This window comes from Apostichopus japonicus, chromosome 8 (genome assembly GCF_037975245.1).
Source record: "Apostichopus japonicus isolate 1M-3 chromosome 8, ASM3797524v1, whole genome shotgun sequence".
NCBI lineage: Eukaryota > Metazoa > Echinodermata > Holothuroidea > Aspidochirotida > Stichopodidae > Apostichopus > Apostichopus japonicus.
In genome coordinates this window covers 40048598-40075521 of record NC_092568.1, presented here as the reverse complement: position 1 = coordinate 40075521, position 26924 = coordinate 40048598, and the positions used below count along the sequence as shown (strand labels likewise).

Sequence of the window (26924 nt, the reverse complement as noted above, 5' to 3'; positions counted from 1 at the left end):
TATTTCCTATCTTCAGTTTTCTACCCATATCCTGACCCCCCCCCCTGCAGTTATCATTCTTTAGATTCACTGCAATTGTATACAAATGCAGAGATTATTGCCTAGATCCTCTATTCCCTACCCAGATCCTGACCCCCACCCCCTACAGTAATCAATCTCTAGCTATATGTTTATAGCTCCATGATTTAATTGACCAGGGCTGTACAGGCCTACAGTAATCAATATTTAGATTCTCTATAATTGTATACAAGTCCTATCAAGGTATATATGCAGAGATGTACAGTGAGTGTTAAGTAGGTAATATTAGTGTTTGAGCCATTGCCTTAATTTTGGTACTATGAAAGTTCCCATATAATGGTCTAGATACATTCATTTGAATAATTTTTCAGGCCCATAAGAATCATTGACTATTTCCTATCTTCAGTTTTCTACCCATATCCTGACCCCCCCCCCCCCCCTGCAGTTATCATTCTTTAGATTCACTGCAATTGTATACAAATGCAGAGATTATTGCCTAGATCCTCTATTCCCTACCCAGATCCTGACCCCCACCCCCTACAGTAATCAATCTCTAGCTATATGTTTATAGCTCCATGATTTAATTGACCAGGGCTGTACAGGCCTACAGTAATCAATATTTAGATTCTCTATAATTGTATACAAGTCCTATCAAGGTATATATGCAGAGATGTACAGTGAGTGTTAAGTAGGTAATATTAGTGTTTGAGCCATTGCCTTAATTTTGGTACTATGAAAGTTCCCATATAATGGTCTAGATACATTCATTTGAATAATTTTTCAGGCCCATAGGAATCATTGACTATTTCCTATCTTCAGTTTTCTACCCATATCCTGACCCCCCCCCCCCCCCTGCAGTTATCATTCTTTAGATTCACTGCAATTGTATACAAATGCAGAGATTATTGCCTAGATCCTCTATTCCCTACCCAGATCCTGACCCCCACCCCCTACAGTAATCAATCTCTAGCTATATGTTTATAGCTCCATGATTTAATTGACCAGGGCTGTACAGGCCTACAGTAATCAATATTTAGATTCTCTATAATTGTATACAAGTCCTATCAAGGTATATATGCAGAGATGTACAGTGAGTGTTAAGTAGGTAATATTAGTGTTTGAGCCATTGCCTTAATTTTGGTACTATGAAAGTTCCCATATAATGGTCTAGATACATTCATTTGAATAATTTTTCAGGCCCATAGGAATCATTGACTATTTCCTATCTTCAGTTTTCTACCCATATCCTGACCCCCCCCCCCTGCAGTTATCATTCTTTAGATTCACTGCAATTGTATACAAATGCAGAGATTATTGCCTAGATCCTCTATTCCCTACCCAGATCCTGACCCCCACCCCCTACAGTAATCAATCTCTAGCTATATGTTTATAGCTCCATGATTTAATTGACCAGGGCTGTACAGGCCTACAGTAATCAATATTTAGATTCTCTATAATTGTATACAAGTCCTATCAAGGTATATATGCAGAGATGTACAGTGAGTGTTAAGTAGGTAATATTAGTGTTTGAGCCATTGCCTTAATTTTGGTACTATGAAAGTTCCCATATAATGGTCTAGATACATTCATTTGAATAAATTTTCAGGCCCATAAGAATCATTGATTGTTGCCTATCCTAAGTTTCCTACCAACATCATGACCCCCTCCCTACAGTAATCAAACTCTAGATTCCTTGCAATCGTATACAAGTCCTATAATTGTATATGCAGAGATATACAGTGAGTGTAAAGTAGGTATTATTATTGTTTGGATCAACGCCTTAATTTTGGTACTATGAAAGTTCCCATATAATGGTCTCGATACATTCATTTGAATAATTTTTCAGGCCCATAGGAATCATTGACTATTTCCTATCTTCAGTTTTCTACCCATATCCTGACCCCCCCCCCCCTGCAGTTATCATTCTTTAGATTCACTGCAATTGTATACAAATGCAGAGATTATTGCCTAGATCCTCTATTCCCTACCCAGATCCTGACCCCCACCCCCTACAGTAATCAATCTCTAGATATATGTTTATAGCTCCATGATCTTCAGTTCATCTTCAGTTCCCTACAGTTGTAAGTATACATTTATACATAGATTCCGATACGAGTGCATGTGACTTTACCTACGTACACTTAATAACAGCCTCTGTTAAGTCACAATGTTAATGATTAACGTTAGTCTATCACTCAATTTGTCCTAATGTCGTTTTCGATCTTCTTTAGTTGACGGACTATTATGTAGACAAGCCTTATTTTTAACTTCCAGGGGTCATAAAAATGTAACTTTACTACCCACAAAGCTCAAGAAGTCAAGAGTATGAAAAAGTTAGGTAATTACTGAGTCAAAATGTAAGTTTACACGGGCAAGTTGTGCACTAATGACTCAACATTTAAGATTGAACCTTTTTTGCGAAACTAGCTGTTCCAGTGTCCATCCTATGAATACTTGCCAAACATGATTTGGCTGTGTAAATTCGAACTTCGAATATTGATTTCAACTTTATTTCATATGAAAAGAACCTGAAAGTACTGACCATTGGGTAAATAGGTATGTTGTTTTCAGGCCATATCGGTACATCTATCAAATTTGAAAGACTTGGACGAACAAAGTTGTTTTCGTTCACAAAATATGGACATTTCAACATACTATGTGATAGCCATGCTGATTTGTGTGTGCGTATTGTCATGTGATTGTCATTTGGCAGCAATGCTGGTTTGCGAATTTTTTGTGAATTTTTTAGAGTAATTTTGAGTTGCCCCTCTGACTGGACTACGGAATTGCAAGAAAAACGGCCTTGCCCCACGGTCTAAGACTGATAATAGTGATGTAGACCAAGCCCTGGTTAAAATATACCAGGATGGGGTCAAAATTTTACCAGGTTCCGGGTCAGTTTGCCACCTACACAATCCTGGACAACTTGACTAGGAAATTCTGGTCAAATAAGCTTCACCAAGATCCTGGTTAATTTGTGACCAGGATTAATGGTCAGTTGGTACCAGGATTAATGTCAGAGGTTTAACAAATTACCTGGTTCTTTATCCATAGCATAACCAGGATTTTATTCATTATTTAATGAGACATCATTGTCAGATTGTAAACCCACCTCTTTGTCAAATAACCTTAATAACCTAGGCCCAGGACAAAAACAGCCTATAGACTTAACACAATTTTGGTAAATTAAGTACTAAGAATCCTTGTTAGATACAGACCCTTAACCTATTCAGCTGTCTCAGATGTCCTCCTTATGAATGCATCAGGCATTAAAAACTGTCATTTCCCTGGATATTGCATAACAATAGCATTGTAACGTGGCATGGTACGTATTGAACAGACTGAAACACCAACAAGTAAAAACGTGTACAAAAATAAACAAGTACAAAAACTTGAGGGTGTAACTATCTATTCATAAAACATCTTTAGTAAATCTTCAATAAACAAATAGTAAAACATGAATGTAAATGTAAGAGAATGTTTGATGGCAAGTGGTGTAAATATATATATAGATTTATAATCAGGCAAATGCATTAGAAGAATGAGAGGCATAATGGACAGATATTAAGAAGGTAATACTTTAAATAGTGTTTGTATCATATCAATAAGTAAACATGTAAACATTAAAACAATATTATGGAGGGTGTTTTACACAAGGGTGGCTGAAGCACTTTTAATCTGGGGGGGCACCGACATCAAAGGGCACTTTGCAGAAATTCGATTCGACTGATGCAGCCTTATATTTAGCACCCTTTATAACTCTTATTGTACTATCTTATTTGCGTATACACATCACTCCATCAACCCCCCCCCCCCTCCTCAAGCAAAATTTGTATGCTAGCACTGCAATATCCAATGTGCAAATTGGGAAACAAGGAAGTAGTTTTCTTTTGAGACCAAATGAGGTGAAATCATGCTAGTTGCTAATGTAGGAATCTTCCGAATTAGAGTTTATTTCTTGTTAGTATCTTAACAAAGTTTTCCTGCAGTGGAAATAGCTTTGAGTTTGACCCACAGAGATTCTTTAAAAGTCTGGGTCGTGCCAGGATTTGCAAAGTTGTATGCACCACTACCTGAGCGGAGCGCCACCATCGGTTGGCGCAGAGCGTACAATAAAATTGTTGGTTTTACAAACCCCTCAGATGGCCGGAAACGGCCCTTCCCGAGTGTTCATTCTGGTTCTCTTGCTAATTGAGACACCTCAATTTTTATGTAGAAAAAGGACACATTTTTAACCTGAGGAAAAGTGGGGGGGGCACATGCCCCCTGTGCCCCCCCCCCCCCGGTTCCGCCGCCCTTGGTTTCACATACTTAAAGTACAGCTATTACTACTAAAATAATACAGCTAAAATTACTATTGTACAAAAAACATGGATAACACACATGGTGAAAGATTTGAAGTTTAAAGTAAGCATATAACTACAAGTAATTAATTACTTCAAAAAATTTTTAAGAAAAATAGTGTTGTACTACTGCCTTAAGTCATCTTTCTTAAAATACTCCAGCAGGAGTTGAATAGGGAAATCTTTTGAACTGCTGAAAATGTTTAGTCATTATTATTCAAAACCCATTGAAATCAATCAAATACAAGGAGGGTTTCGTATACCATGATGAACCATACATGAATTTTGCATCACATGTTATTTTTTGCTACAAGGTTGTCAGATGTTGACCTATGTTCCCTTTTGATATGGAACCATGAAAACTATGTACTTCAAACAAGTTTTGATTTCAGTAAGATTTAATGATAGTTTGAAATTTTCATCACAGTTTCAGTTTGTCAAATGACCCTTGATTCCATGAACAGCAATACCATGTCTATGAAGTTTTAAATATACAGCAGATTCTGATTTATCATGCTATGAGTGAAAATAAAAAAGTGTTAAGAAATTGTTCACGAACTGAAAAGTCTTTGACTATCTAAAACAAAAAGTGTTATAGAGGACTAGAGGAGAAACTTGATGGACTCACCTCTCCCTAAGGTTGAACTATTAATACTAACTGAATGCATCGTTCTGGTCTTTGACAGATAAGTACACACAAATTGAAAGCTCATTTGTAGTTACGATGTATTGAAAACTTAATAACCCGTATGAAGGACGGTAGATTCCCCTTGGGAGACTGGTTGGAAGAATTGCTACAAATGTTGACAAAGATAGGCCAACTCTAGTACTGAAGATAGGAAGAAAAGTTATAACAAACAAATGATATTGATGTCACGTTTCGACACATTACAAACCATTACAATAAAAGAGAATGAACAATAGTTGGAAATAAGTGATGCTGTTTCAAGCGCCTGGCATCAGTCATCCATTCCTGCTTTCAATGCAGCCCTCATTGCAATCAGGGCAGTTGATGTTTTTGATTTGACGTTACTGTCCAGTTCGTAAAGAACCTTCTGGGCAAACTCCCATGTGACCGCACATTGCCACGGATAGTGAAGGTCTAATACATAGAACAACTTGAAGCAAACATCAAGAGCTTGTAGTAGGGTCTGCTGCTCTAATCCATGCCCATCCGCCACAACAAAATATTGATGGGCAGCATTCCGATCACCCATTATTAAGACAAAAGGCTGGCGGTTGTCAACTTCCTCCAAGTATTTGGGCATGTTGGTGCCAACCTTCAAAAACAGAAAAATGCAGATTAAATATACACTTGCTGGAAAAGAACACTTTGAAGGTATGCTGCATTGGCCCCAAATATGCCAGATATTCAAATATGGTCACCTTCAGGCAAAATTGTTAAGTCTTTAACCACCCTGAAAGAAATTTACCTCACAAGACATTCAGTCATCTTTAAGTAACTAGTCATGTCTATAAACAGACTGCAACCTTGTCTGTTGTAGCCTTATTTTTGGAAGTTCCTTTTTAATTCTTTAAAACAATCAAAACCTTGGAAAATAAGTCCATTAGGAGAGTTCATTTACAACTTTAAACAAGGGAAGCTCCCCACTTTTCCCACTACTGCCAGTACTATAAGAACACAAAAAGAAAGCATTTTACAGCATAAAAGAGCATTATAAAAGACTGGTTGTAAAGACCGAATTGGTTGAAGATACTGCATAGTCACTGCAATTTATCCCATGATTACTAAAATTAACTATTCACTGTGTGTCAGTCCAAAATAGTATGTACCTGTTCTTCTTGTAATTTTTTCAGGAACTTTTTCATGGTCCCACAGCTTTCACCATTTCTGTTGAGGCTGCTTGGTTTAGCAACAAGAAAGCTTCCTCATCGATCATGTTCTCTGAAGAAAAAATAGTGAAACATGGTTCAAATGTAATCCCTTTGGTACAGTACAATTGAAGTTAGTTCCCCCACCAAGAGCATTCATCAAAAAATTATATGAAACATTTTTAACCATTTCTGATTTGAAGCTCCATCTACAAAAAATTTGTATTCTATAATCATGTCAATTTAATAAAAACTGTCATTCATTAGATCACTACCAGTGTTTCCTCTAAGATCTAAGAGACAGTATTAGTACCAGGGGCGTAGCCAGGATTCTCAAAGTTGTAGGCATGACTATCTGAGTGGAGAGCCACCATCGGTTGGCGCGAAGCGTACAAGAAAATTTTGGTTTCACAAACCCCCCAGAGGGCCGGAAACGCCCCTTCCCGAGTTTTCATTTTGGTTCCCTGGCCTCTTGGAAGCTTGAGCCACCTCATTCAACATCACTTTTAAACCCCCCCCCCCCCAAAAAAAGAAAAAAAAAACGAATTAAAAAAGTACTTAATTCAATATTACATAATGTAATTAAAATTAGCAAGGTACATGTACAGAGTAAGCCAGTAACAACAGGCAACAAAGTGCTGCAGCTCTATAAAGTCTGTTAATTAGCAATAGGCTTATTTGACTGTGGAATGCTTCTCAACTGAAATATTATGTCTGCATTAACGAGTTCTTAACTAGATGTTAAAAATCTGACAAGATCGGATCCGAGTCTTTTTCGGCAGGTAGAGTGTTGATTAAAACGGCACGCGATACAAATGAGATAAAGCTAAATTTGGCTCAAATATAGTGCACCACTTGCAATGCAGGGTAGGAATTTAGATTTGGCTCTGGGGGGCAATTTTGGAAAATGAAAAGCTAAAAAAGCCCCCCTTAATGTATTTATGAGGGCATTTTTAAGGTTTAAGGGGGCGCTTTCCCAAAGTTCAATATGCTGTTCATGGAAAAGGTTGTAAGCATTCATTCATTCATAAAACTGAGCACTAACACTTTTTTCCATTTGTGTACAATTTGACTAGATTGTGTAGCAAAATGAGATGGGATTCTGAACAAATTATTCGGGGACCTGAAGTGTAATTGTAATTTGTAAGTGTTTTTTTCGCACACGTTACTTTACGCACATTACTTTCCACTGAAAAAATTCTTGTGCGGAAAGCAACTTTTTCTTCATCTACCTGTACACTATATTTTTACTCAATTTTAGGATACCAAATTCAGGCAGGATGATGAAAATAACATGAGAAAGTATCAAAGAACGTTGATAAAGGATGGTTAGACTGAGTTCATGTCAGAAAAGTTAAGCTGAGCTTATAATTTACATTTTACAGGAGGCTTGGGGTGTTGGTAATTAGGGATTATTAAAGGAGTATGAGGCAGTCAGCGGATAAAAGGGCAAAGGAACGCCCGCGTTATGAAGGATTGAGTTTCTAATAAAGTATTAAAAATGCGGTCTGCGTTATGATGGTTTAAAAAAAAATGTTGTAAAAGGCGGTATCTTTTTGATTTTCGCTGGAAATGGCTGTATAAGTAAGGGGCTGAGCACGCATTTTGCACCAGATTTACATCTAAAATCATAGGCGATTTTTGTCTTAGCTGCATCACTTTTGTCCATCCGTGTCAGGAGGCACTTCATTCTGTTCCTCCCAAAAAAACGGTACTTTCCGCTGAAAAAATCATTGTTTTCTGCTGTCAAATTTGTGTACGGAAAACACTGTTTTGTTTCAGCTGAAAGTAACGTGTGTGGAAAATAACATTACCCTTGATAGACTAGTTTAACACGTTTATAGGCCTGACACACAGTCCTAGCCTAACTAAGCAACAATTAACAGTGGGAATTAACATTAGTATGCCTAGCCATTAGTATCAGCAGGCCTAGCCTAATACTGTTAGGCTATGCGTAGCCTATGCACAAACTATTAGAGTTGCAATTGTAATATTGTAGTTGCTACAGTAGGATAAATTTCTGTCATAAAATTTAGCAAAAACACACAAGAGTAACCATTTTTAGTGACCGTTCGCTCCTTTTTAGGGCATTTATTTACAGGGCGGCATAAGTCACGGCAACTGGTTTAATGTAGGCCTAGCCTTGGCATTGTCTGCATTATATTAGCCTTCGAACAGGACTGTGCAAAATTTAAGGTACTAAAGTAAAACACATTCCTGTTCGACAGCTAGCAATGTATAGGCTTATCCATTGCTAGACCTGTCCTAACGTTAGGCCTATAGCCCTTTTACTATGTCAACTTAGTGTTAGCCCACTTCACTGGCCTACCGAACGTCTGTTAAGACAATCGCACGTATTTCAAAGAAAATAGGTTAAACCTTTCTGCATCACAATAATCAAAACAAACTTTACCTGCAAATATGTCATTCAGTGATGATAGGTTCCATTCTGCTAATTTTTCTTTGACAAACTCATCCATGGTTTCTGGCCTGATGTGAAATATTTCGACCGACACTGTGCTAGTTGTGAAAAGCCCGTGAAGTTAGCATGTCAATTACGTCACTGAATTCAACCAGGAAAGTAGTTAAAAGTTAGAGCGTGATAAAATTCACGTCAGGCTAACCAGAATACAGGGTGGCTGCTAATATTTGAACCCCAATGGTGTCACTTTGAGGTAACCAAGATTATTACACCAGGACGTTTTTAGAGTGTATGATTAAATAGGATTTTACACCACATAGATTAATGAGAATGCTGTTACAAACAGTGTGGCTTATAACCCAAAACAATCTGATTAGGCTATGTTTTGCACTAAATATTAGAAGAGAAAAATCCATACATTCTAAGCAAATCGACGAATCATAAGCAGGTGCCACTGCCACATGACTGCCTTTCTAAACTTTACTGGAGAAAATTGAACTTCAAGATGTTCACACCAATTTTTTTTGCTAGTAGTTTTTCGATATCAATGTCTCATTTGAAAGAAATATTACGGACAGGATCTCTCTCATTAAACAATCAATATAGCTGAGAGTTCTCAAAACCTATTTACAATAATTCATATTTTTAATGTCAATGAAGAATGTCATATTGTCGATGTATCATGCGAAATAAAATAAAAGTAAAAATAGCACAACATGATTTACACTTCATACAGCATATAGCTGCATATCGGAAACAGAAACTGGCCAACATGTGAGTAATTATACAGCCTGTTCCCTCCATGTTCATGTGCAAAACCATATTTTACTATTTTTCCTTCTAAGTCAGTCAGGCGCGTAGCCAGGAATTTGCCAAGGGAGGGGCGAAACTGTAGATTCGGCATTGCAAACTATCTAAGCGTAGCGCCATCATTTTGGCGCGAAGCGTACAAGAAAATTTTGGCTGAAAATGCCTTCCAGATCGCTGGAAATGGCACTTCCCAGGCCTTGTAAGTTGCATCTTAGCATTTTCTCTTTTGAAAATACTAGCGATATCATAAAAATATTTTTTTTTTTTTTTGAATATGCTCAAGGAGGGGGGGCGGCTGCCCCTTTCGGCCCCCCCCCCCAGCTACGCGCCTGAAGTCGGTCATCTTTCCAAAAGTTACAAAATGTTACCCAGTAAAGTGGCTTCAAAGGATCCAGTAGCGCTGTCCCACACCTGGGGAATTGGAGTGTTAACCCTTCAGAAGTTCCTGATACTTAAAATCCAATTACATAAATAAAAGAAATAAAAGTCTGATATTTTCTCACCATTGTTCTATGTATAAGGAACACTACATGGTCCAGAACTATAGCTTTTAACTATGAAAGTGATGTATAGAATTGCCTGCAAATTTCAGTATTAAGTAATATTTTAATTTTGTTATTACATTTCTCATTTACAACATTACAATAAGAAATAAATTGAAAGAAATTTGTTGTTCTAAATAAGGCAAAACACAATAGGATTTGTAAGAGAAATCTGCACCCTGGGACCTTACTATGATGTGTGGAAACGTATTACAATGTGTTTCTTCCCATGTCTGCAAATTGGTCCAAAGATACAAATCTGTACCCCAACTATGGGTTTAATATGTACCAAGAGTGGTGTCCCAACACTGAGGTGTCGGTCTGTATGTATGTATGTATGTATGTATGTATGTATGTATGTATGTATGTATGTATGTATGTATGTATGTATGTATGTATGTATGTATGTATGTATGTATGTATGTATGTATGTATGTATGTATGTATGTATGTATGTATGTATGTATGTATGTATGTATGTATGTATGTATGTATGTGTGTGTGTGTGTGTGTGTGTATGTATGTATGTATGTATGTATGTATGTATGTATGTATGTGTGTATGTATGTCTGTATGTATGTATGTATGTATGTATGTATGTATGTATGTATGTATGTATGTGTGTATGTATGTATGTATGTATGTATGTATGTATGTATGTATGTGTGTGTGTGTGTATGTATGTATGTATGTATGCTTGAACGGACACATCAATCTGGGGACTTGTGTTTGAATACACACCTAGAAGGGGGGGACAAATTTTTTAATTGGGGGACACCTAGGTGTCCCCCAATTAATGTTTGTCTTAAAAGCCCTAGGGAGCAATAAAGGGTCATTTAATTAATTAATTAAGGCAGTCCTCTAATTGAGGTGTGTATTCAAACAGTGTGTTTTGTGTTTTCTGAAACACAATACACACTAATATTGGTGTATAACATTAAGGAATGGCGCCCTCTTCAATATATGTTGCAGTTGAGGGTGGGTATTCAGATTTACTGGTAATTTGTACAGTTTTTTTGGGGTTGACAAAGGGTGCTGGTGGGTGACCTTGTGTGTGCCGACGCTGTGGCACTCAAACTACAAAAATGGTCAGGTGAAGGTTAAGTTTTATTTGATCATTTTAGTACCTTTCCAACTGCAAGAAACTGTGTTCATTGTGCATCTCGACTGCACTGCAACCACTGCACTGTCCAATACTGGCTTCGCTATAGATATTGGGGATTGAAGCCCCGTTTAAGTAAACAAGACTCTATCCATACCCACCATTCTAGTTATAAGTATTTTAGTGAAATGTCCTGCACTGGATTAAGCCATGAAAAGCATTATTTCATTCCACCAAATGTGCTCCCACCATTCTTGGTGATGACTTTCCCCTTGATACCAAGACAGGAGGAAGGAGCTTGCCATAACCACTGAGAAATTCAGTGCCATGTCATATCCAGCATGAACCAGATTGCACTTTCCCCATGCCCACATGATCCAACCCATGTTAGAAACAGATTGGGACACCACTGAACTTTGTCAAGCATTTGAGATAAGAGAACATGGGGTGATTTAAGCACTCCTGTATCCTTCAAATGTATCCTTAGACTGAGGTATATGGGGCATGAATTTTACATAACTACATAAGCATATGATGAAAAAATATATATATTACATATATATTTATTTATATATATTATTATAATATATATATATATATATATATATATATATATATATATATATTCCCACAAGGATATAATTGGTATTTACCAGAGACTGACAGAAAGTTCCATTAAGAAATTACAGGTACCTTGCTTTAAAGCTGGCAGGCAAGCGCAATAAGATGTCAACATGATCAAGGATTAAAACATTGTTACATATCAATTATAAGTGGTGAGCTTGAGAAATAATGACAGCTAGGGTGAGAAAGTACATTTATGAATGGTATTATATTGAATGCACCATAATATCTCACTCATTTAACTATTCCTTTTATCTAGTAACAAATGTTTGTGGGTGAGTAGGTGTCAGTTTATGCAGGAGCTGAAGATCTATAATTTAGTATTTCAGTATGCTAAATATACAAGTGCCATTATATAAACTTTGTGAATAACTTCGCATGTGTGAAATGATGCTGTTGGGCAAGCTGATTTCTGAATAATCTGCGGCTGGTCATCAACATTGAGAAAACTTAGCCGTTCCATGTGAAGCTGACTGGTAAGTTACCTTAACTTACAAATACACATGAAGTTATTAGATGAAAGTCACTCCTATGTTATGAATATCCTTTACTAGAATAGCCTTTAAAGCTTGATAATAACTTTTAAAGTAGCAAAACAATCTGATCAATTGGCTTAAAACCACAGAACTCAGAGTTCGTCACATTTAAGAAAGTCCATATTGTTACCAAATTGTGTCAATAGGATGGTAACTGCATGCCTTCACTACCATACTAAGTTGCCATTGTTCACTGGGGTAATGTTGACTAGGATTCCCCATCTTTTTGGATTATGAGAATACTTGAGGTGGTCAAGCAATGTTTACAGTTTGATATCATTCCCTGTTAAAGTAGCATATAGGGTGTGCCAGCTCTCAGCATTTCCAATGACATTTAGTTTTAAAGTGAATTTTTATTTTACTTTTTCAAGGCCCAAAATAATGCTTACATGCTGTAGATATTACCTGTATTTTCTTATTTTGCAAAACTTAATTAAGCTGAATGCTACTGTGATTGTGCTTAAATTCATTATCAACATTGGCAGTCTAAGATTGAAAGTAATTAAGGTAACCTTGCATTTTATTTCCAGTGTAGATTACAACTTAATCCATAAGTTTACAATTACCCTCATCCTTATTCTATTTTTTTAAATCTTCATAATTATGGAATTTAAAGAGAGTTAATTCTCCCTTTTCTGATCCCAGTGTCATGCAAGGTATGAGGACTCATCGCATTTTGCAGGAAATGAGCACATAACTGATGGGTAAGTTATATATCTTTTAATTATCCAATATATGTAAGGGTATAGCTCTGCAGTATTCATTTGAACATTTATGTGTACCCTGCCAGCTCTCTCTGATATGAATGCAAAGCCCTGTATATAACCTTTACATAGAGGCATGACTAGTGATTGTCAATATTGAACCTCTGACTATACAGACTCTCCTTCCACTGCCCTCCTGGAACCCCTCATCCAAAAGAGCAAAAACAAGCAGGGTTTCCCCATTAAGTGCAAATTGCAAATCATGCAGCTTTGCTCAATATCTATACTCTCTGTCACAAGACTATGAAGAATGTCAATGTGGTATCCTTCCATCACTTATGGCCAGTCATATCAGAAGTATGAAAATAAACAGGCATTTTGGAATAATAATAATAATAAATGAGACTTATACAGCGCCAAATCAGTAAACAAAAGTCAATGCTCAAAGCGCTTTACAAAGAACAAGTGAAAGAATGTGTCTTAAGTAGACTTTTGAAAGTAGAAAGTTTATAGCATGTTCCAATGTTCGAATGTGATCTGGTAACTTGCCCCAGAGATAAGACCCAGAGTATTAGAAGCATCTGTAACCATAGTTCTTCAATCATGGTTTTGGAACAGTTAAATACAGTTTGTTGGAGGAAAGAAGTGTGAGAGTTGGAAAATATGGCAAGACAAGTTGTGACAGGTACACAGGCTGTTCCAGATGATGAGCACAAAAGGTGAGAAGAAGTAGTTTATACTGAATTCTGTAGCCGATAATGAAGTTACTCCAGAAGTGGGGTGGTTCGGCAATTGATTTTTTTACTAATACACTTTCAGCTTCCCCAAATTCCCTTCAACTGCAAAAAGAAACACTAAGGTATTTTTTGGGGAATTTCATCCTGGAGGATTTACTTCATAAATTGAATATTCACTATAAAATATATTCAGCATATATATATAGATTTACCATATAAATTCAATATTTAAATTCCAGATATGCAATGCACAGTCAGTATGGTAGCATGCACATTGAACCATCTGGATTTGTACTTTACTTATTCATTATAATATATCATTATTTTTATCCTCTTTGATTACTTTTTAGGATTGTATATTTAATATACAATTCACACACTTCATACTCTAACAAGTCCAACTACTAATGAGATTGTAACTTTGTTAACTACTCTAGTACTCTGTAAAATGTTACAAAGTGATGACATCAAAGCGATTGTCACCCAAAGATGTAAAGTCTAAACGAACCCCATTCCCGACCCCCCCCCCCTTCCTAACACACAAACACACACAAATCATGTGTTGATAACTTTTATGATGTAACTGTTTTAATTATCATGCTCTAATTACTAATTTAATAGATATGATTACTCTTAAACCCAAACTAAGGTGACTATTTTGTATACCTGAGGTAAAACCCCTACGGGAGCTTAAAAGTGCCATTTAAATAAGAAAAGCTTTGCCCCATAAGTAAACCTTTTCAGTAAATTGTTTAGATCTCAAGATGATATCTTATCAAATATGAGAAAAATGTTGGATTGCTCAGTTGCTTTCACTCCACAATTTACTATTCTTCTGCAAAATGTATATTCTTCAATTCATGCCAACTGAGCAATTGAACAATATTCTGGAAAATATTTAACTGACAACTTATCTAGTCATAAGGTGATGTGGAAGATTTAGAGTTACCATGTTAATATAACACAACATCTTGACAAAATATTGAACCTTGGTTGAGATACCAAGTTACGCTAACTTGAAATCTCCGTAAAATTTGTTGAAACGATGAGTTGCCATGTTACACCTAACTCGTCATCTCGACAAAATTTTGATTTTTGGCGAGATACCAAGTTAAGCTAGCTTGACATCTCATTACATTTTTTAGATTCGAGACAAAACATGACCAAATGATAAGTCACCTTTGCTAAAATGAATCCTACATTGTAACATGTAAAATTGTAAAATATATCTAAAGACCAAAAAGTTTGTGATAACTTTACCTCTCTCTCCCTCCCTCCCCATCCAGATGCCATTGTATTGTGCTATTGTACAGTTGTTTGGTACTAAGCATTTACTGTCAGTTTGTTGTAAGCGCTAGATAGAAAAATTCAGGAATGAGCTCCATACAGTATTAATGAAAGCAATGTTAACCTTTTGTCTGCACACTTAAAGACATATACAACATGAACCCTATACCTTTTCTTCGAGTTTATGGCAGCAACTACATTACAATAAAATGTTGTTAACTTGAATACCACGAACCCTTCTAATTATTTGTAAGAGAATCTTTTAGCATTCTGATTCCAGGCCATGTAACTTTAGTCAATGTTGTGAACACTTTAATGTGCTACATAAGGTGCAAGCTACTTCCATTCAAATATAGTACGCATTACGTGTGTTAATTAGATATGCAACTTCATTACTTCTAATTCTAACATATTTCAATTATTCTTAGAGTCATAAGGGGAAGGATATGGTTTTCTTTGGAATTGAACAAAGCAACATTTGACTGGCTCTTGAACAATTTACATTAAAGTTACCACCTCATGGGCCTGTACGGAATAACATACTTTTAAACGTTTTCAAACTATATGACTATGGAGACGTTCATTGGTACTTTACTATCCTTGTTTAATATCAATGAAATATTCACAATTGAACAAAGACTCCAAAGTTAAATCAGTAAATCAAAATAAATTTAGTACTCCCACATTAAACTTTACACCAAGAATTATGTAAAATGTGCACATATTTGAGCTCAGACATAGAAATAAACTTGAGTTGCAACTTCAAATAGTAACGAACAAGGACTCCAAAGTTATATCAGTACTCCACAATAAAAATCAGTACCCCCACATGGTACTGTATACCAATAATTATGTAAGGTTTGCTAGTTTCTTGTCTGAAAAATTAGGTAAAAGTTGGAAATTGTTAATTCAAAGATTTGTTTTCTTTAAAAAGAACATATTTGAGCCCGGACATAGAAATAAACTTGAGTTGAAACTTCAAATAGTAACAAACAATGACTCCAAAGTTAAAACAGTACTTCACAATAAAAATCAGTACCCCCACATTGTACTGTATACCACAACTTATGTAAGGTTTGCTAGTTTTTTGTCTGAAAAATTAGGTAAAAGTTGAAAAATATTAGTTCAAAGATTTGTTTTCTCTAAAAAGTACATATTTGAGCTCAGAAATATAAATTAATTAATTAAAATGAGGTAAAAGTTGGACATTTTTAAGGGTGCATCAAAGTATAAAAAGTTTTCACAAAATGATCTCTGACTTGCCTATTTTTTTCTCTCTCAGTACTAATTACATTTACGTCTTAAAGATATATTTAAAATCTAGCTTCATGCAATAGTGGCAAATGTTTCAATAGTTTCTCTGAAAATTTGAACTCAAAACCTTAAACCATTGCTTACTTATACTAATTCTGCACAATAAAAAACAATAAACTACATAAGGAGTACAGAGAAATTAGTGTGCAGGACAAAGTGACTTCAACATAAGACTAAAGAACTTTTTGCTTTCTTTTTCTATTTATTTCAATGATTTACAATTCATTAATCTGTACAAATTCAAATTCTTTAATCCGTACAAATTCATTAATCTGTACAAATTCAAATTCATTAATCTGTACAAATTCAAATTCATTAATCTGAACAAATTCATTAATCTGTACAAATTCAAATTCTTTAATCCGTACAAATTCATTAATCTGTACAAATTCATTAATCTGAACAAATTTAAATTCATATTAGAATTGCATTTATTGCATCATTATTGAAATAATTAGTAAACAAAAACACAGAAACCCTGAGAACAGACCCTGAGAATTAACAGAAATACACATAAATATCCCAATGCATAACAAAAATTGGCAATATATGATCTACAATCAAAGAAAACCCTTTCCCCCACAATTGACACATAACATAACAAAAATTGACCCCTAATTAAAAGTTAATTACACAAAAGACAAAACTAACAGAAAATTAGAACTGGGATGTAATGTGATTGGAAGTATTACAGCACATGACAGCATATAAACAGGTAAAGTGCCTGTATGCATACTTTAATGTGCTGTTAGACTACGTTTAGAAAGCTAAGAGGCAGTGAGGTAGCGGTTGGTTAGTTAAAACAAATTTAACTAGGTTAATAAAGCTTAACTCATTTACAAACTATTTACAAAGTTATGATGGCTGACAGTGGCTACACATCTCAGTAAAGTATATTCCCTTCCTGTCTTCTCCCTCCTCACTGTTGTCCTATATGAGTTTACCTATCAATCAACTATTCAGTAACGAGGGTAGGTAAACCTACATAGGACCATGGAGCTATAAATCTGTTTATAGCTCCATGATAGGACAAAGAGACAGAAAAGGAATACATATCACTGAAAGTTGTAATTTAAGAAGAAGAAAAAAAAATCTAAACTACTGGTAGGGAGGTGATCTCCACGGCAACAAGACTGGTGTATTTACAAGCCGTGTTAGTTTTAGCTTTGTACATGCAGGGACAGGGGGAAGCGTTTGCATTTACAGCAAACAATATAATGAGAAAAAAAATAGAAAGGTAGAAGGTACATTGACAACAACAAATTCAATGAAAAGAAAAAATCTACACTACTGGTAGGGAGGTGGTCTCCACGGCAACTAGATGGTGTATTTACAAGCCGTGTTAGGTTTAGCTTTGTACATGCAGGGACAGGGGGAAGCTTTTGTATTAACAGCAAACAATGTCATGAGAAAATCAGTACAGAGGCAACTAATATTTACAGCAACTAAGATAAAAAAGGAAGAACCATTAAAAGACAAGTACTGAACAATACCAGGACAAGGACTAGACAATATCAGGACAAGGAATAGACAATACCAGGACAAGATAAGGACTGGACAATACCAGGACAAAGACTAAACAATACCAGGACAAGACAATACCAGGATAAGAAAATACTAGGACAAGGACTAGACTATAACAGGACTAGATGATACCAAGACAGTACAAGGACTGGACAATACCAAGACACAACCTTTGTCTTGGTATTGTTCGGTCTGTTTGTCCATTGAACTGGTATGATCTATTCTGGACAAACAATACAAACACATATATTGTACAATTTTTAGTACTGGCACAATAGACATCCCATTTGAAAGTAACAATTAACATTTGTATACCATTTAAAAAAACAAATTTTACACAATATGACAAATTCCTCCCTCCCCACCCCTTTTACAAGTTCCCTACTTATTAAATCTGCCTTATTCCCATGGATTCCTTAAAATGCCCCAGACTCAAAAGTTACCCCTTCCACTTCTGGGTTGCCTCTTTTACAATAGTTTTTTTTCTTTTCTTCTTTATGAGCATGAAATGTGAGTAGGAGTATTTTGAACTTTACTCAAAAATCAATAGGAAGCCAGTGCAGATCCTTTATAAGGGGGGTGGTATGACATCTTTTCTTTGCTCATTTGACTATTTGTGCTGCAGTATTTGAAGTTTCTGAATTTGGAACTCAGGATTCCAAATAAAAGAGAATTTAATGGTAGTTAGTATAGGCCCCAAATTATAGCAAGCTATAATTGCTAGAAGTTTTCAAAAACTACTATCCAGGGGGTCTCTACTCTCGAAATTGTTCTTAGACATTTTTATGGAACGCACAAGATGACTGAATGAAGCAGTGAAGAATATTTCCTCAAAGCTTAATACTTTTGACCAAAAGTGACCATATTTGTATATCTAGCTTATTTGGGGCCGAAACAGCATAACTTTAAGTAATCTAGTTTGAAGTAACAAATGTACAAGAACTTCACATGATCTCTGATCAATGTACTTCCTCATTGGACCAATGTTTCATAATTTCCAATTAGCGGATCAACAGACATTTTCAACATGCTTATTGAAAGATGGATGCGCATCGAAAAAGGCACCGAGGTTCCTTACTGTAGAAGATACAAGTACAGACTCATTACCCACAGAAAGTAGAGGGTAGTTTTGTCTAACGACAGAAAATTTTGAATGAAATACAATAAAACTCAGTTCTATCACAATTCAATTTAAGATAATTAGAAGTAAACCAGCTATGAAGGTCTCTGATGCATCTTTCCATTATGCTGAAATCATTTTGTAAGTTGTCAAATGTTATGAAAGGCAAGAAACACCTGGGTATGGTCAGCAGAATGATGAAACTCACGTATAATATCACTTAGTTCAGCAAGATTCAAGGAAAAAAGTACTGGTCCAAGTACTGAGCCTTGTGGTACACCACAATCAAATTTATGAGATGCGGAAATAACATTTCCAAGTTGCACATGTTGATGACGATCAGAGAGATAAGACTGAAACCATCACAAGGCAGATCCTGTTATCCTGTACTTGAATGAGGCTTACTCAATAAAATATGATGATTCAACAGTATCAAATACTGATGAAAGATCCAATAGAACCAAAAGAACCTGTCGGTTTTTATCAAGCTCCAATGTAAGAAAGTTGTGGACTGCATTAAGGGCCATCTCAGTGCTATGGCCAGACTTATAAGCAGATTGATATGGTTTGAGTAGATCTTCCTGAATGAGGTAGTCCATTAAGTGTGATAAAACAACCTTTTCTTAAATTTTAGATACAAATCCCATGTTGGAAATAGGACAATCATTACGTTAGCAGTTTCTTTCTTAGTAATTTTTCTTTAACACAGTAGCAGGAATCAAATGGGCAACTTTGAAAGAGTCTGGGACAGTTCTTATTGCCATAGAATGATAAATAATATGTGTAATTGAAGAATGCAGCACAGTTCAGCAATCCTTATCTTACTATGTTGGCAATGGATCAAGTAAACATGAAATGGATGGTAAATTCAAAATAAATTTTCTATTACAACAAAGTCCTCAGAAACCTGAGGTTAAGAGTCAAGTAGAGTGCCAGAAGATGGTGTAACAGAACATATTAACGATGAATGCTGGCTCTGAATATTTACTGATGCACAAAGTTCAGCAATCTTGTTGTAAAAATAACAGGACAATCTTGTTGACAGCTCAGTCTCACAAGAATAGTCTGGTAGTATCAATGTTTTCCATTTGTGAGAAAATCCTTGGAAAAGCTTCAGTGACCCTTAAAAGAATAGTATTTCCTATTTGCCTCATAAATATTTAATATTTTCTATAGGGTTTGCTTGTAACCAGTGGTAGCATGTTCAAAATGCTGTAGATGTCAGGCAGTCCTTGTCCCAGTCCAACCTCCATTGCAGCATAGGTCATTCGCTGGTTGAGTTTTTGCTGGGCGTGATGTTAGCTGATGTCTGTGGCTTTGGACCCTTGCTACAAGCCAAGCAAACCAAGATCAATTGAAAAGAGAGACCTTTGTAATTTTTTCAACTTGATGAAAGCTGAGAGGAAAAGAAAAAACAGCTACTGATTAGTTCATTAAGCATGAGGCTAGTCTAAGGAATTATATCAGCAGTAATTACTAATTACAGGGCAAAGAGAAAGAAAAAGAACATTCTCTTATCAGAGTCACTGTTTATAGCCTATAGCATGCTAGCCTTGCTACACCTTGGCTAATACTTTCTAGGCCTGGGCCTAGGCTATATAGAGCTGGACTTTAGGCCATCCTTTGTAACTAAACATACTGAAAATAACTCTAACAACGACGGAATAAAAGGAAGGAATCAGATATCTGAATAAGTCGAAACACTTAACATATTCCAATATAGACAAGGCTATGAATGAGCTAGACCACCTGGAAGGAGGATTTATCTCATGTGGTTTTTCTAGACCAGAATTTCATAAGGAATAAGAATAGCTTGGGTAAAAAGCCCAAATCCTGAATGCACGCCCCAAAAGGGGGTTTCCTAGGAGGGGTCGATTTTTTTAACGAAAAATGCCAGAGGTTTCATTTACACACAAAATAGGATAAAATGTGGTTTTTCTAGACCCTAATTTCATAACGAATAAGAATATCTTGGGTTAAAAGCCCAAAACCTGAATGCAACCCACCCCCCCGAAAAGGTTTTTTTTCTGGGGGGTCTATTGTTTTAAGGAAAAAATACCATAAGTTAAATTTACACAAAAATAAGATAAGAGAAACTATTATCCTCAAGATTTAAACCCAGTTGGTTAATTAAGCCTTATATATTGGATGTGGTAACACTGGTGGTGGGGGGTATTACGGGTTCTCTAAAGTATCCCTATTTAACCCTTACTGCACTGGGGGGAGCATTATGAAATTGTTGCCACAAATTTTGAACTGTTTGAGATATGAACTAGATTCTTTCATGACTTTTCCCCCACTTCTTGCACACATTTTAACACCACTTTGGTCCATATAGGGCCCCTGTAGGTTAAGTTATGTACCAATTTGTGATGACCCACAGAAATGTTTGCAATTTTTACATTGACTTGTGTTCAAAAACGTTAGTTTAAATAGGTTACAAATACTCAAACTTTTACCCTTTATGATATGTAGCAATGCCACATGTTCCTCAAGCTCTGAGGATGCAAAAGTTGTATTAGATAACAACACATGTAGGCACATATCGCAAGGTCTTCAGAATGAGCGACATTGATCTAACACCAGCACAGAAGACATCACTAATTGGCATTCATGCCCTCACAGGCAACGACTACAACTCTTCCTTCTTTTGAAAAGGAAAAAGGAACTTGCTATATAGCATAAAGAGTAGGAGTGTCAAAGAAGGTTTAAATTTTTGAGGTTAATAAGATTTTGTTTTATCTTATTGTGTGTAAATGTAACTCATGGTATTTTTTCCTTAAAAAATGCCCCGGCCCAGATAACATCATGCTAGCGGTCCACCGGCGGCCCGCTAGCTGCACCACTGGCGGTCCACCGGCGGGGAAAGCCGGCGGAACGCCAGAGATTTGGCCGGCTTTAATCCGGCGGTCCGCCGGCAACTACGCCAGAAGACCGCCGGAGAAACGCCAGCGTACCGCCGGTATACCGCCCGTGTTCCACAAGCAGACCGCCGAAGAAACGCCAGCGTACCGCCGGTGTACCGCCAGTGTTCCACCAGTAAACCGACAAAGAAACGCCGGCGTTCCGCCGGTGTACAGCCAGTGTTCCACCGGCAGACCGCCGAAGAAACTCCAGCGTACCGCCGGTGTTCCACCAGTAGACCGCCAAAGAAACGCCAGTGTACCGCCGAATAAACGCCAGCGTACCGCTGGTGTACTGCCAGTGTTCCACCAGCAGACCGCCGAAGAAACGCCTGTGTACCGCCGGTGTACTACCAGCAGACTGCCGGAGAAACGCAAGCTTACCACCGGAGTACCGCCAGTGTTCCGCTGAATTTCTGTCAGAGAGAGCCACTGGCTATCCGCTAGCTAATATCCAGTGTTCTGGCGACCTGCTAGCCCAAATCTGGTATTCCGCCAGCAACCCACTAGGCAGAGATCTTCACATGAATTGCTAACCAAATATCTGTGTTCCGGCAGGAAACTGTCCGTCAAATATCTGGTTTCGTCCCAGCACATTGTCAAGGGAAAGCCAGCATGAGTGCCAGCTTGTTTGGGGTGTACTACAGTACTAGAACAGAACTATTGGTCTACCTGCAGATTTTACTGAATTACACATGCGGTTACATATGAAGAAATAATGACTAACACAGTGAAATTAGTTGCTACCTTTTTATTACGCCTATAAATTACAAAGCGAGAAAATGAGTTCCAGCGTTAAATATTCCAACAGCACTAAAGAAATTCACTCGTCAACTGATTGTGGTGTAGTCCGAGATTATCGCCCTCCCTCACAACCAGATGCACCCTTCAGAAATCTCACCACCGCCGCCTGAATATCAGATGAATTCGATTGTGCAGTTCCTCCGTACAGCTTCTGTTAATACGAAACACATTACAAAAAACATTACATAAAAGATTGCATTCTACACAAGCAATAAAATGAAGCCAATAATTGATTACCCGATACTCATAGCTTGAACAGTTACAACTTTTCATGTTCCACAACCGTGCATCAGTTACTTCTGTACTGTGCTCGTAACACAGTAACATGTGTTACAGGTGGCACGTGGCAAGTTTTTTCTAATTGCAAATTTAAAAAAATAATAATAATTTAAAATTTAAAACATTAAAAATATTAAATTTAAAATTACTGCAAATTTTCACCTGTCTGACTCTTAGTTCAACGTGTCACAGCTTTCTGATAATTACTGTGCCAACTGTAACACTAGCTATGAGTATCGGCTGGGGTCCCATATTATGATCACAATTGGTTAAGCTACATTATTCACATTTTCACACATTTACCTTTTTTCCGTGATAAACGAAATTCCTTTGCCTTCACCTTCTTTCATTTTATACTGAACACATGCATTACTGTTGCAAATCCAGGTCCCATCAATTGGGAAATTGGATGATAGAAAGTGACAATGAACTGGTCAATAAAGTCATATGGTGAATAAACTTTAAAATCAATGCTGAATGCTGCTTTACAACTGCATCTGAAACAACACATCTTATATCAACATATATTTGTAGTAAATTTTTTAAATGACGAGAATTCAATGTAAATTAAAGCAAGAATTCTCGTTGATGGGATGTTGCATTGAAAAGTTGGCCGATCCATGAGTCAAATGCACAACCCCCTCCCCACAACTCAAGATTCTCTTCACTGCTGCTGAAAACAAAAATGACACATATAAACTCACTTTCAATTATGTATTTCATACATGTAGCTTCGCAAAGGCTGTTTTCCCAGTGGTACACATGTCCAGTTCAGTGTGGTAGCAACTGCATTTGCCAATACATCTCTCACGATTCTTTTAACGCACTCCTTCAATGTGTTGCCAACAAGAATTGATAGTCTTTTCATCTTGAAACAACAAAAAGAAAGAAAAGTTAATCAGAAACCATTACAATAATTATTATACAAACAGAAATATTCAAGTAATTCTATTTCATCCCACACTTTGGCATCTTTTGCTAATTTCTTATCAATATTTTAAGAGGAACTAGCAATGCAGTGCTGCAATGTTCCTTTCTGGGTCCAGTCAAAAACAAGATTGATTTAACAGCCCATTTTTGTAGAATGCACCGCAAGGTAAAATCATTTCTGGCCAAACTCTTGTTACCTAAATGCTTTCATATCTGTTACTACCTTAGAGTTTTAATTGTCCCCCATGAAAAGGAAATAAGCCCCTCAGGAAATATTTTCATTTTGTACAGACCACTGACACAATAAAACCTGACTTGGCTACAAATTTATAATGATGAACTAACATTACACTCTGGAAAACTGTTTCTGATTACTTCCCTTACACTTTTAAACTGACACACCAAATATCTTTCCAAAGCCTTGTTTGTTTCAATAGAGTCATCCAGGTAATTAAATTCCTCCAAAGATCCCACAGGAATAGTAATGCGCTGGCTTCTAACTTAGTTCCTGAAAATCCTGATCTGGAAAAATTGATAAATTGTGATTAAATCTGCTGACCCCATCTTCCTCAAAAAACAACAACAACAACAGCATACTTTGGTGTTTCCACACTGCAAATTAAAGTCAACAGTAAATAAGTTCACAACAACATATTGTGCAGGAGAGGAATGGCTATCTGTCGCTCCTTTATATACTTAGAATCCTTTCACTATTAACTTCAACTGTGTCATCATGCAGCTCAAAGTTGTTATCATTATTGCATGTTTCTTGTAAAATAGCGATTTTGTATTCACCTCATTTGGTATTTTCCTTGTTTAGTTCGCCCAGGGATTTCACATAAGTCATTTTTTTCCCTGTAAATCTACTGCAAAAAAAGAACCAAAAACCAAAACCTAGAGCTCTTCATTCTGTATTCATTACTTACAATCGGCATCACCCCTTCAATTAAAATGTTTTTTTTTTGGAGAACTTCCTATGTACATTGTCCTTATATAAGGTCAAATTTACATCATCAAATACAGACATATCATTTTATTTGTTACTTTGTCTGCAGAGATTTTTAAACATAATAAAGACTGGTAATTACCCTCCTGCTTGCCCAAAGTTGTATCTACTTTCATTGCCATTAAATTCACCTGGGAATACAATAGAGGGGCAAATTGAACCTAAGCTACCTTCACCAACTGTGCTTTCAATGATTTATTGCCAAGGAATTTAAACAGTTCTCCCCACAACACTGTAAACTTTTAACCCTTTAAAGTAACTTTCCATAGAGTTAAATAGTGGCATCATACAGACATAGCATAGAGGCAGTTCAGCTATTGGGCAAATAAACTTTATTTTAACTGAGGATCACTTCAATGAAGGCAGTTATTTTCTTGGAAATCATGCGCAGAATGATTCACCAGAAAATGAGCACATGGAATAGACCCAATGCAAATATTTCAAATTGACAGTAGCCAAGACAAAAAGCAACAAAAAGAGATAAGGCAGCCACAATTTTTTTAGAAGCCTAGAGGCTATAGATATGAAATATATTTTTCATTATCGTGTTGGTTGGTATCACTATACTCCACAGGAGTACTCATAAACTACTCATAAAATATGACGATGATCTATTGTTCTCCAAAATGCTTAATTTGTTACATAAACTTTGAAGCCTAAGCACTAAACATGAAATCCAAAAAGATTTAACCACCAACCCATTCCTGATATTTGAAAACAACCATAGGGCTACTTATATTATTATTATTAATAAGGTTTAAACATTGAGTCTTTACCTTCTTAACTAGGCCCAGGGGCCTAGCTATAAACAAATAAAACAGTGCATTATTTCTTAAAAGTTATGGATGACCATGATTTTTCAATACTGTAACATACCAAATTATTCAAAACTAGGCCTAGCCTAGTAGTACTAGTGTACTAATACTAGCCTAGGCTTACTTAGTAACTAGTATAGTAATATATATTTCAGAATATGATATTTAAAATTAGGGGGAAGCCTTCCATAGTCATCTAGTAATATTTACAGTATTAACCTTCTGCAGATAACATTTTTCTTCTAATACAGTGAGCAAACAAATTTTTCGGCATAACATTGCATAACCTAGCTATTATACAAACAACGGTCATTAGTTTACCTTTATGTGTGATCGTTATTGCTCAGCCTAACACAATTAACACCTACAAATGTAGGCTAGGTGTAATTTATACACCGCGAAAGGCTTCTCATTAAGCGATACATTCTAGCCTAACGCTAGATTACGTCTAAGTTTATTTAAAAAATAGTCACTTCAAATACTTGTGAAATCAATTATGTACAACTGTCAACCCTCAGTAAGAAAACACAGGTATATACATACCTCTTAAGCAAATTTGTATCTGCAGACTGCAAGTACTTTCAAAAGAATAGATCAGTATATCCGACATCGAAAGAGTTGTAACGCACTACGAAAGCGACCGCTTTTCAAACTAGCTGCTATATTTGAGGACACTGAGCATTGCGGTTTAACGATTGGATGCCAGTTATACTAGACTCGTTCGATCAGTGAAAAATGTTTTCTGAACTGTTTTCTCTCAACTACGCTAAATTGTTGAATAATAAATACTTCTTTGGATAGTTGAAATTTATTAAAGTATTTGGATATCGCTTATAACGTTATTGCTCAATATTTATTTCAGAATTTGAATTTGTTGAAAATATTATTCTGTAAGTGTTCCTGTGGTTAAGGGTATTTCCCGCCCATTTTGCCCAAATGCTTGCCAACATTTCTTCATGTGGTATCCGTCAGACTCGTTCGATCAGTAATTTTTTGTTGTTTTCCCTTCAAATATTATGTAGTGTATGATAATATATATTACATTGGATGGTATGCAAAATTTAACTACTTTGAGTTAGCTCAATCTTTAGTTACCTTATAGTTATTGGAGAATATAGGTTTTAGGAAAATATTCTGTTTGTGCCAGTGTGGTAAGGTAACTTCCCGCCAAGTCGGCACAAAAGCTATACAGTATTTCCTCCGGCGGTACTGCTGTCGGCATTCCGCTGTAATATCTATCGGTCCGTTAGCGGACCACCAGCGGTTGCCTA

The 26924-nt window shown here is 36.3% G+C and overlaps 1 protein-coding gene and 3 long non-coding RNA genes across 7 annotated transcripts in view; 1 reads left to right on the top strand and 3 right to left on the bottom strand.

Moving 5' to 3' along the window:
* The window catches only part of LOC139971994 (uncharacterized), a 264346-nt gene that overhangs the window by 124037 nt on the left and 113385 nt on the right, over positions 1–26924 (bottom strand). The window lies entirely within an intron of this gene.
* On the bottom strand, positions 3411–9881 carry LOC139971973 (uncharacterized). Of its 3 annotated transcripts, none has more exons than XR_011794546.1 (4): positions 9795–9881; positions 8608–8714; positions 6156–6267; positions 3411–5641 (listed from the first exon to the last, which is right to left on the bottom strand). XR_011794546.1 is itself a non-coding variant. In XM_071978844.1 (3 exons), exons 2-3 carry the CDS (start codon positions 6189–6191, stop codon positions 5321–5323), a joined length of 357 nt encoding a protein of 118 aa, XP_071834945.1. In that variant the 5' UTR covers positions 6192–6267; positions 8608–8729; the 3' UTR covers positions 3411–5320. The 3 variants fall into 3 exon arrangements, 1 of the variants encoding a protein (XP_071834945.1); XR_011794545.1 differs by having other exon boundaries at positions 8608–8757; positions 9795–9878; XM_071978844.1 differs by lacking the exon at positions 9795–9881 and having other exon boundaries at positions 8608–8729.
* The window catches only part of LOC139971978 (uncharacterized), a 74596-nt gene continuing 58243 nt past the window's right edge, over positions 10572–26924 (top strand). The window contains exons 1-2 of the long non-coding RNA XR_011794553.1: positions 10572–12170; positions 12876–12934. This is a non-coding gene — a long non-coding RNA (uncharacterized lncRNA). The remainder of the gene's footprint in view (positions 12171–12875; positions 12935–26924) is intronic.
* LOC139971979 (uncharacterized) lies at positions 17569–25331 on the bottom strand. The gene is made up of 4 exons (XR_011794554.1): positions 24217–25331; positions 23607–23770; positions 22567–22774; positions 17569–20312 (listed from the first exon to the last, which is right to left on the bottom strand). It is a non-coding gene; the product is annotated as an uncharacterized lncRNA (long non-coding RNA).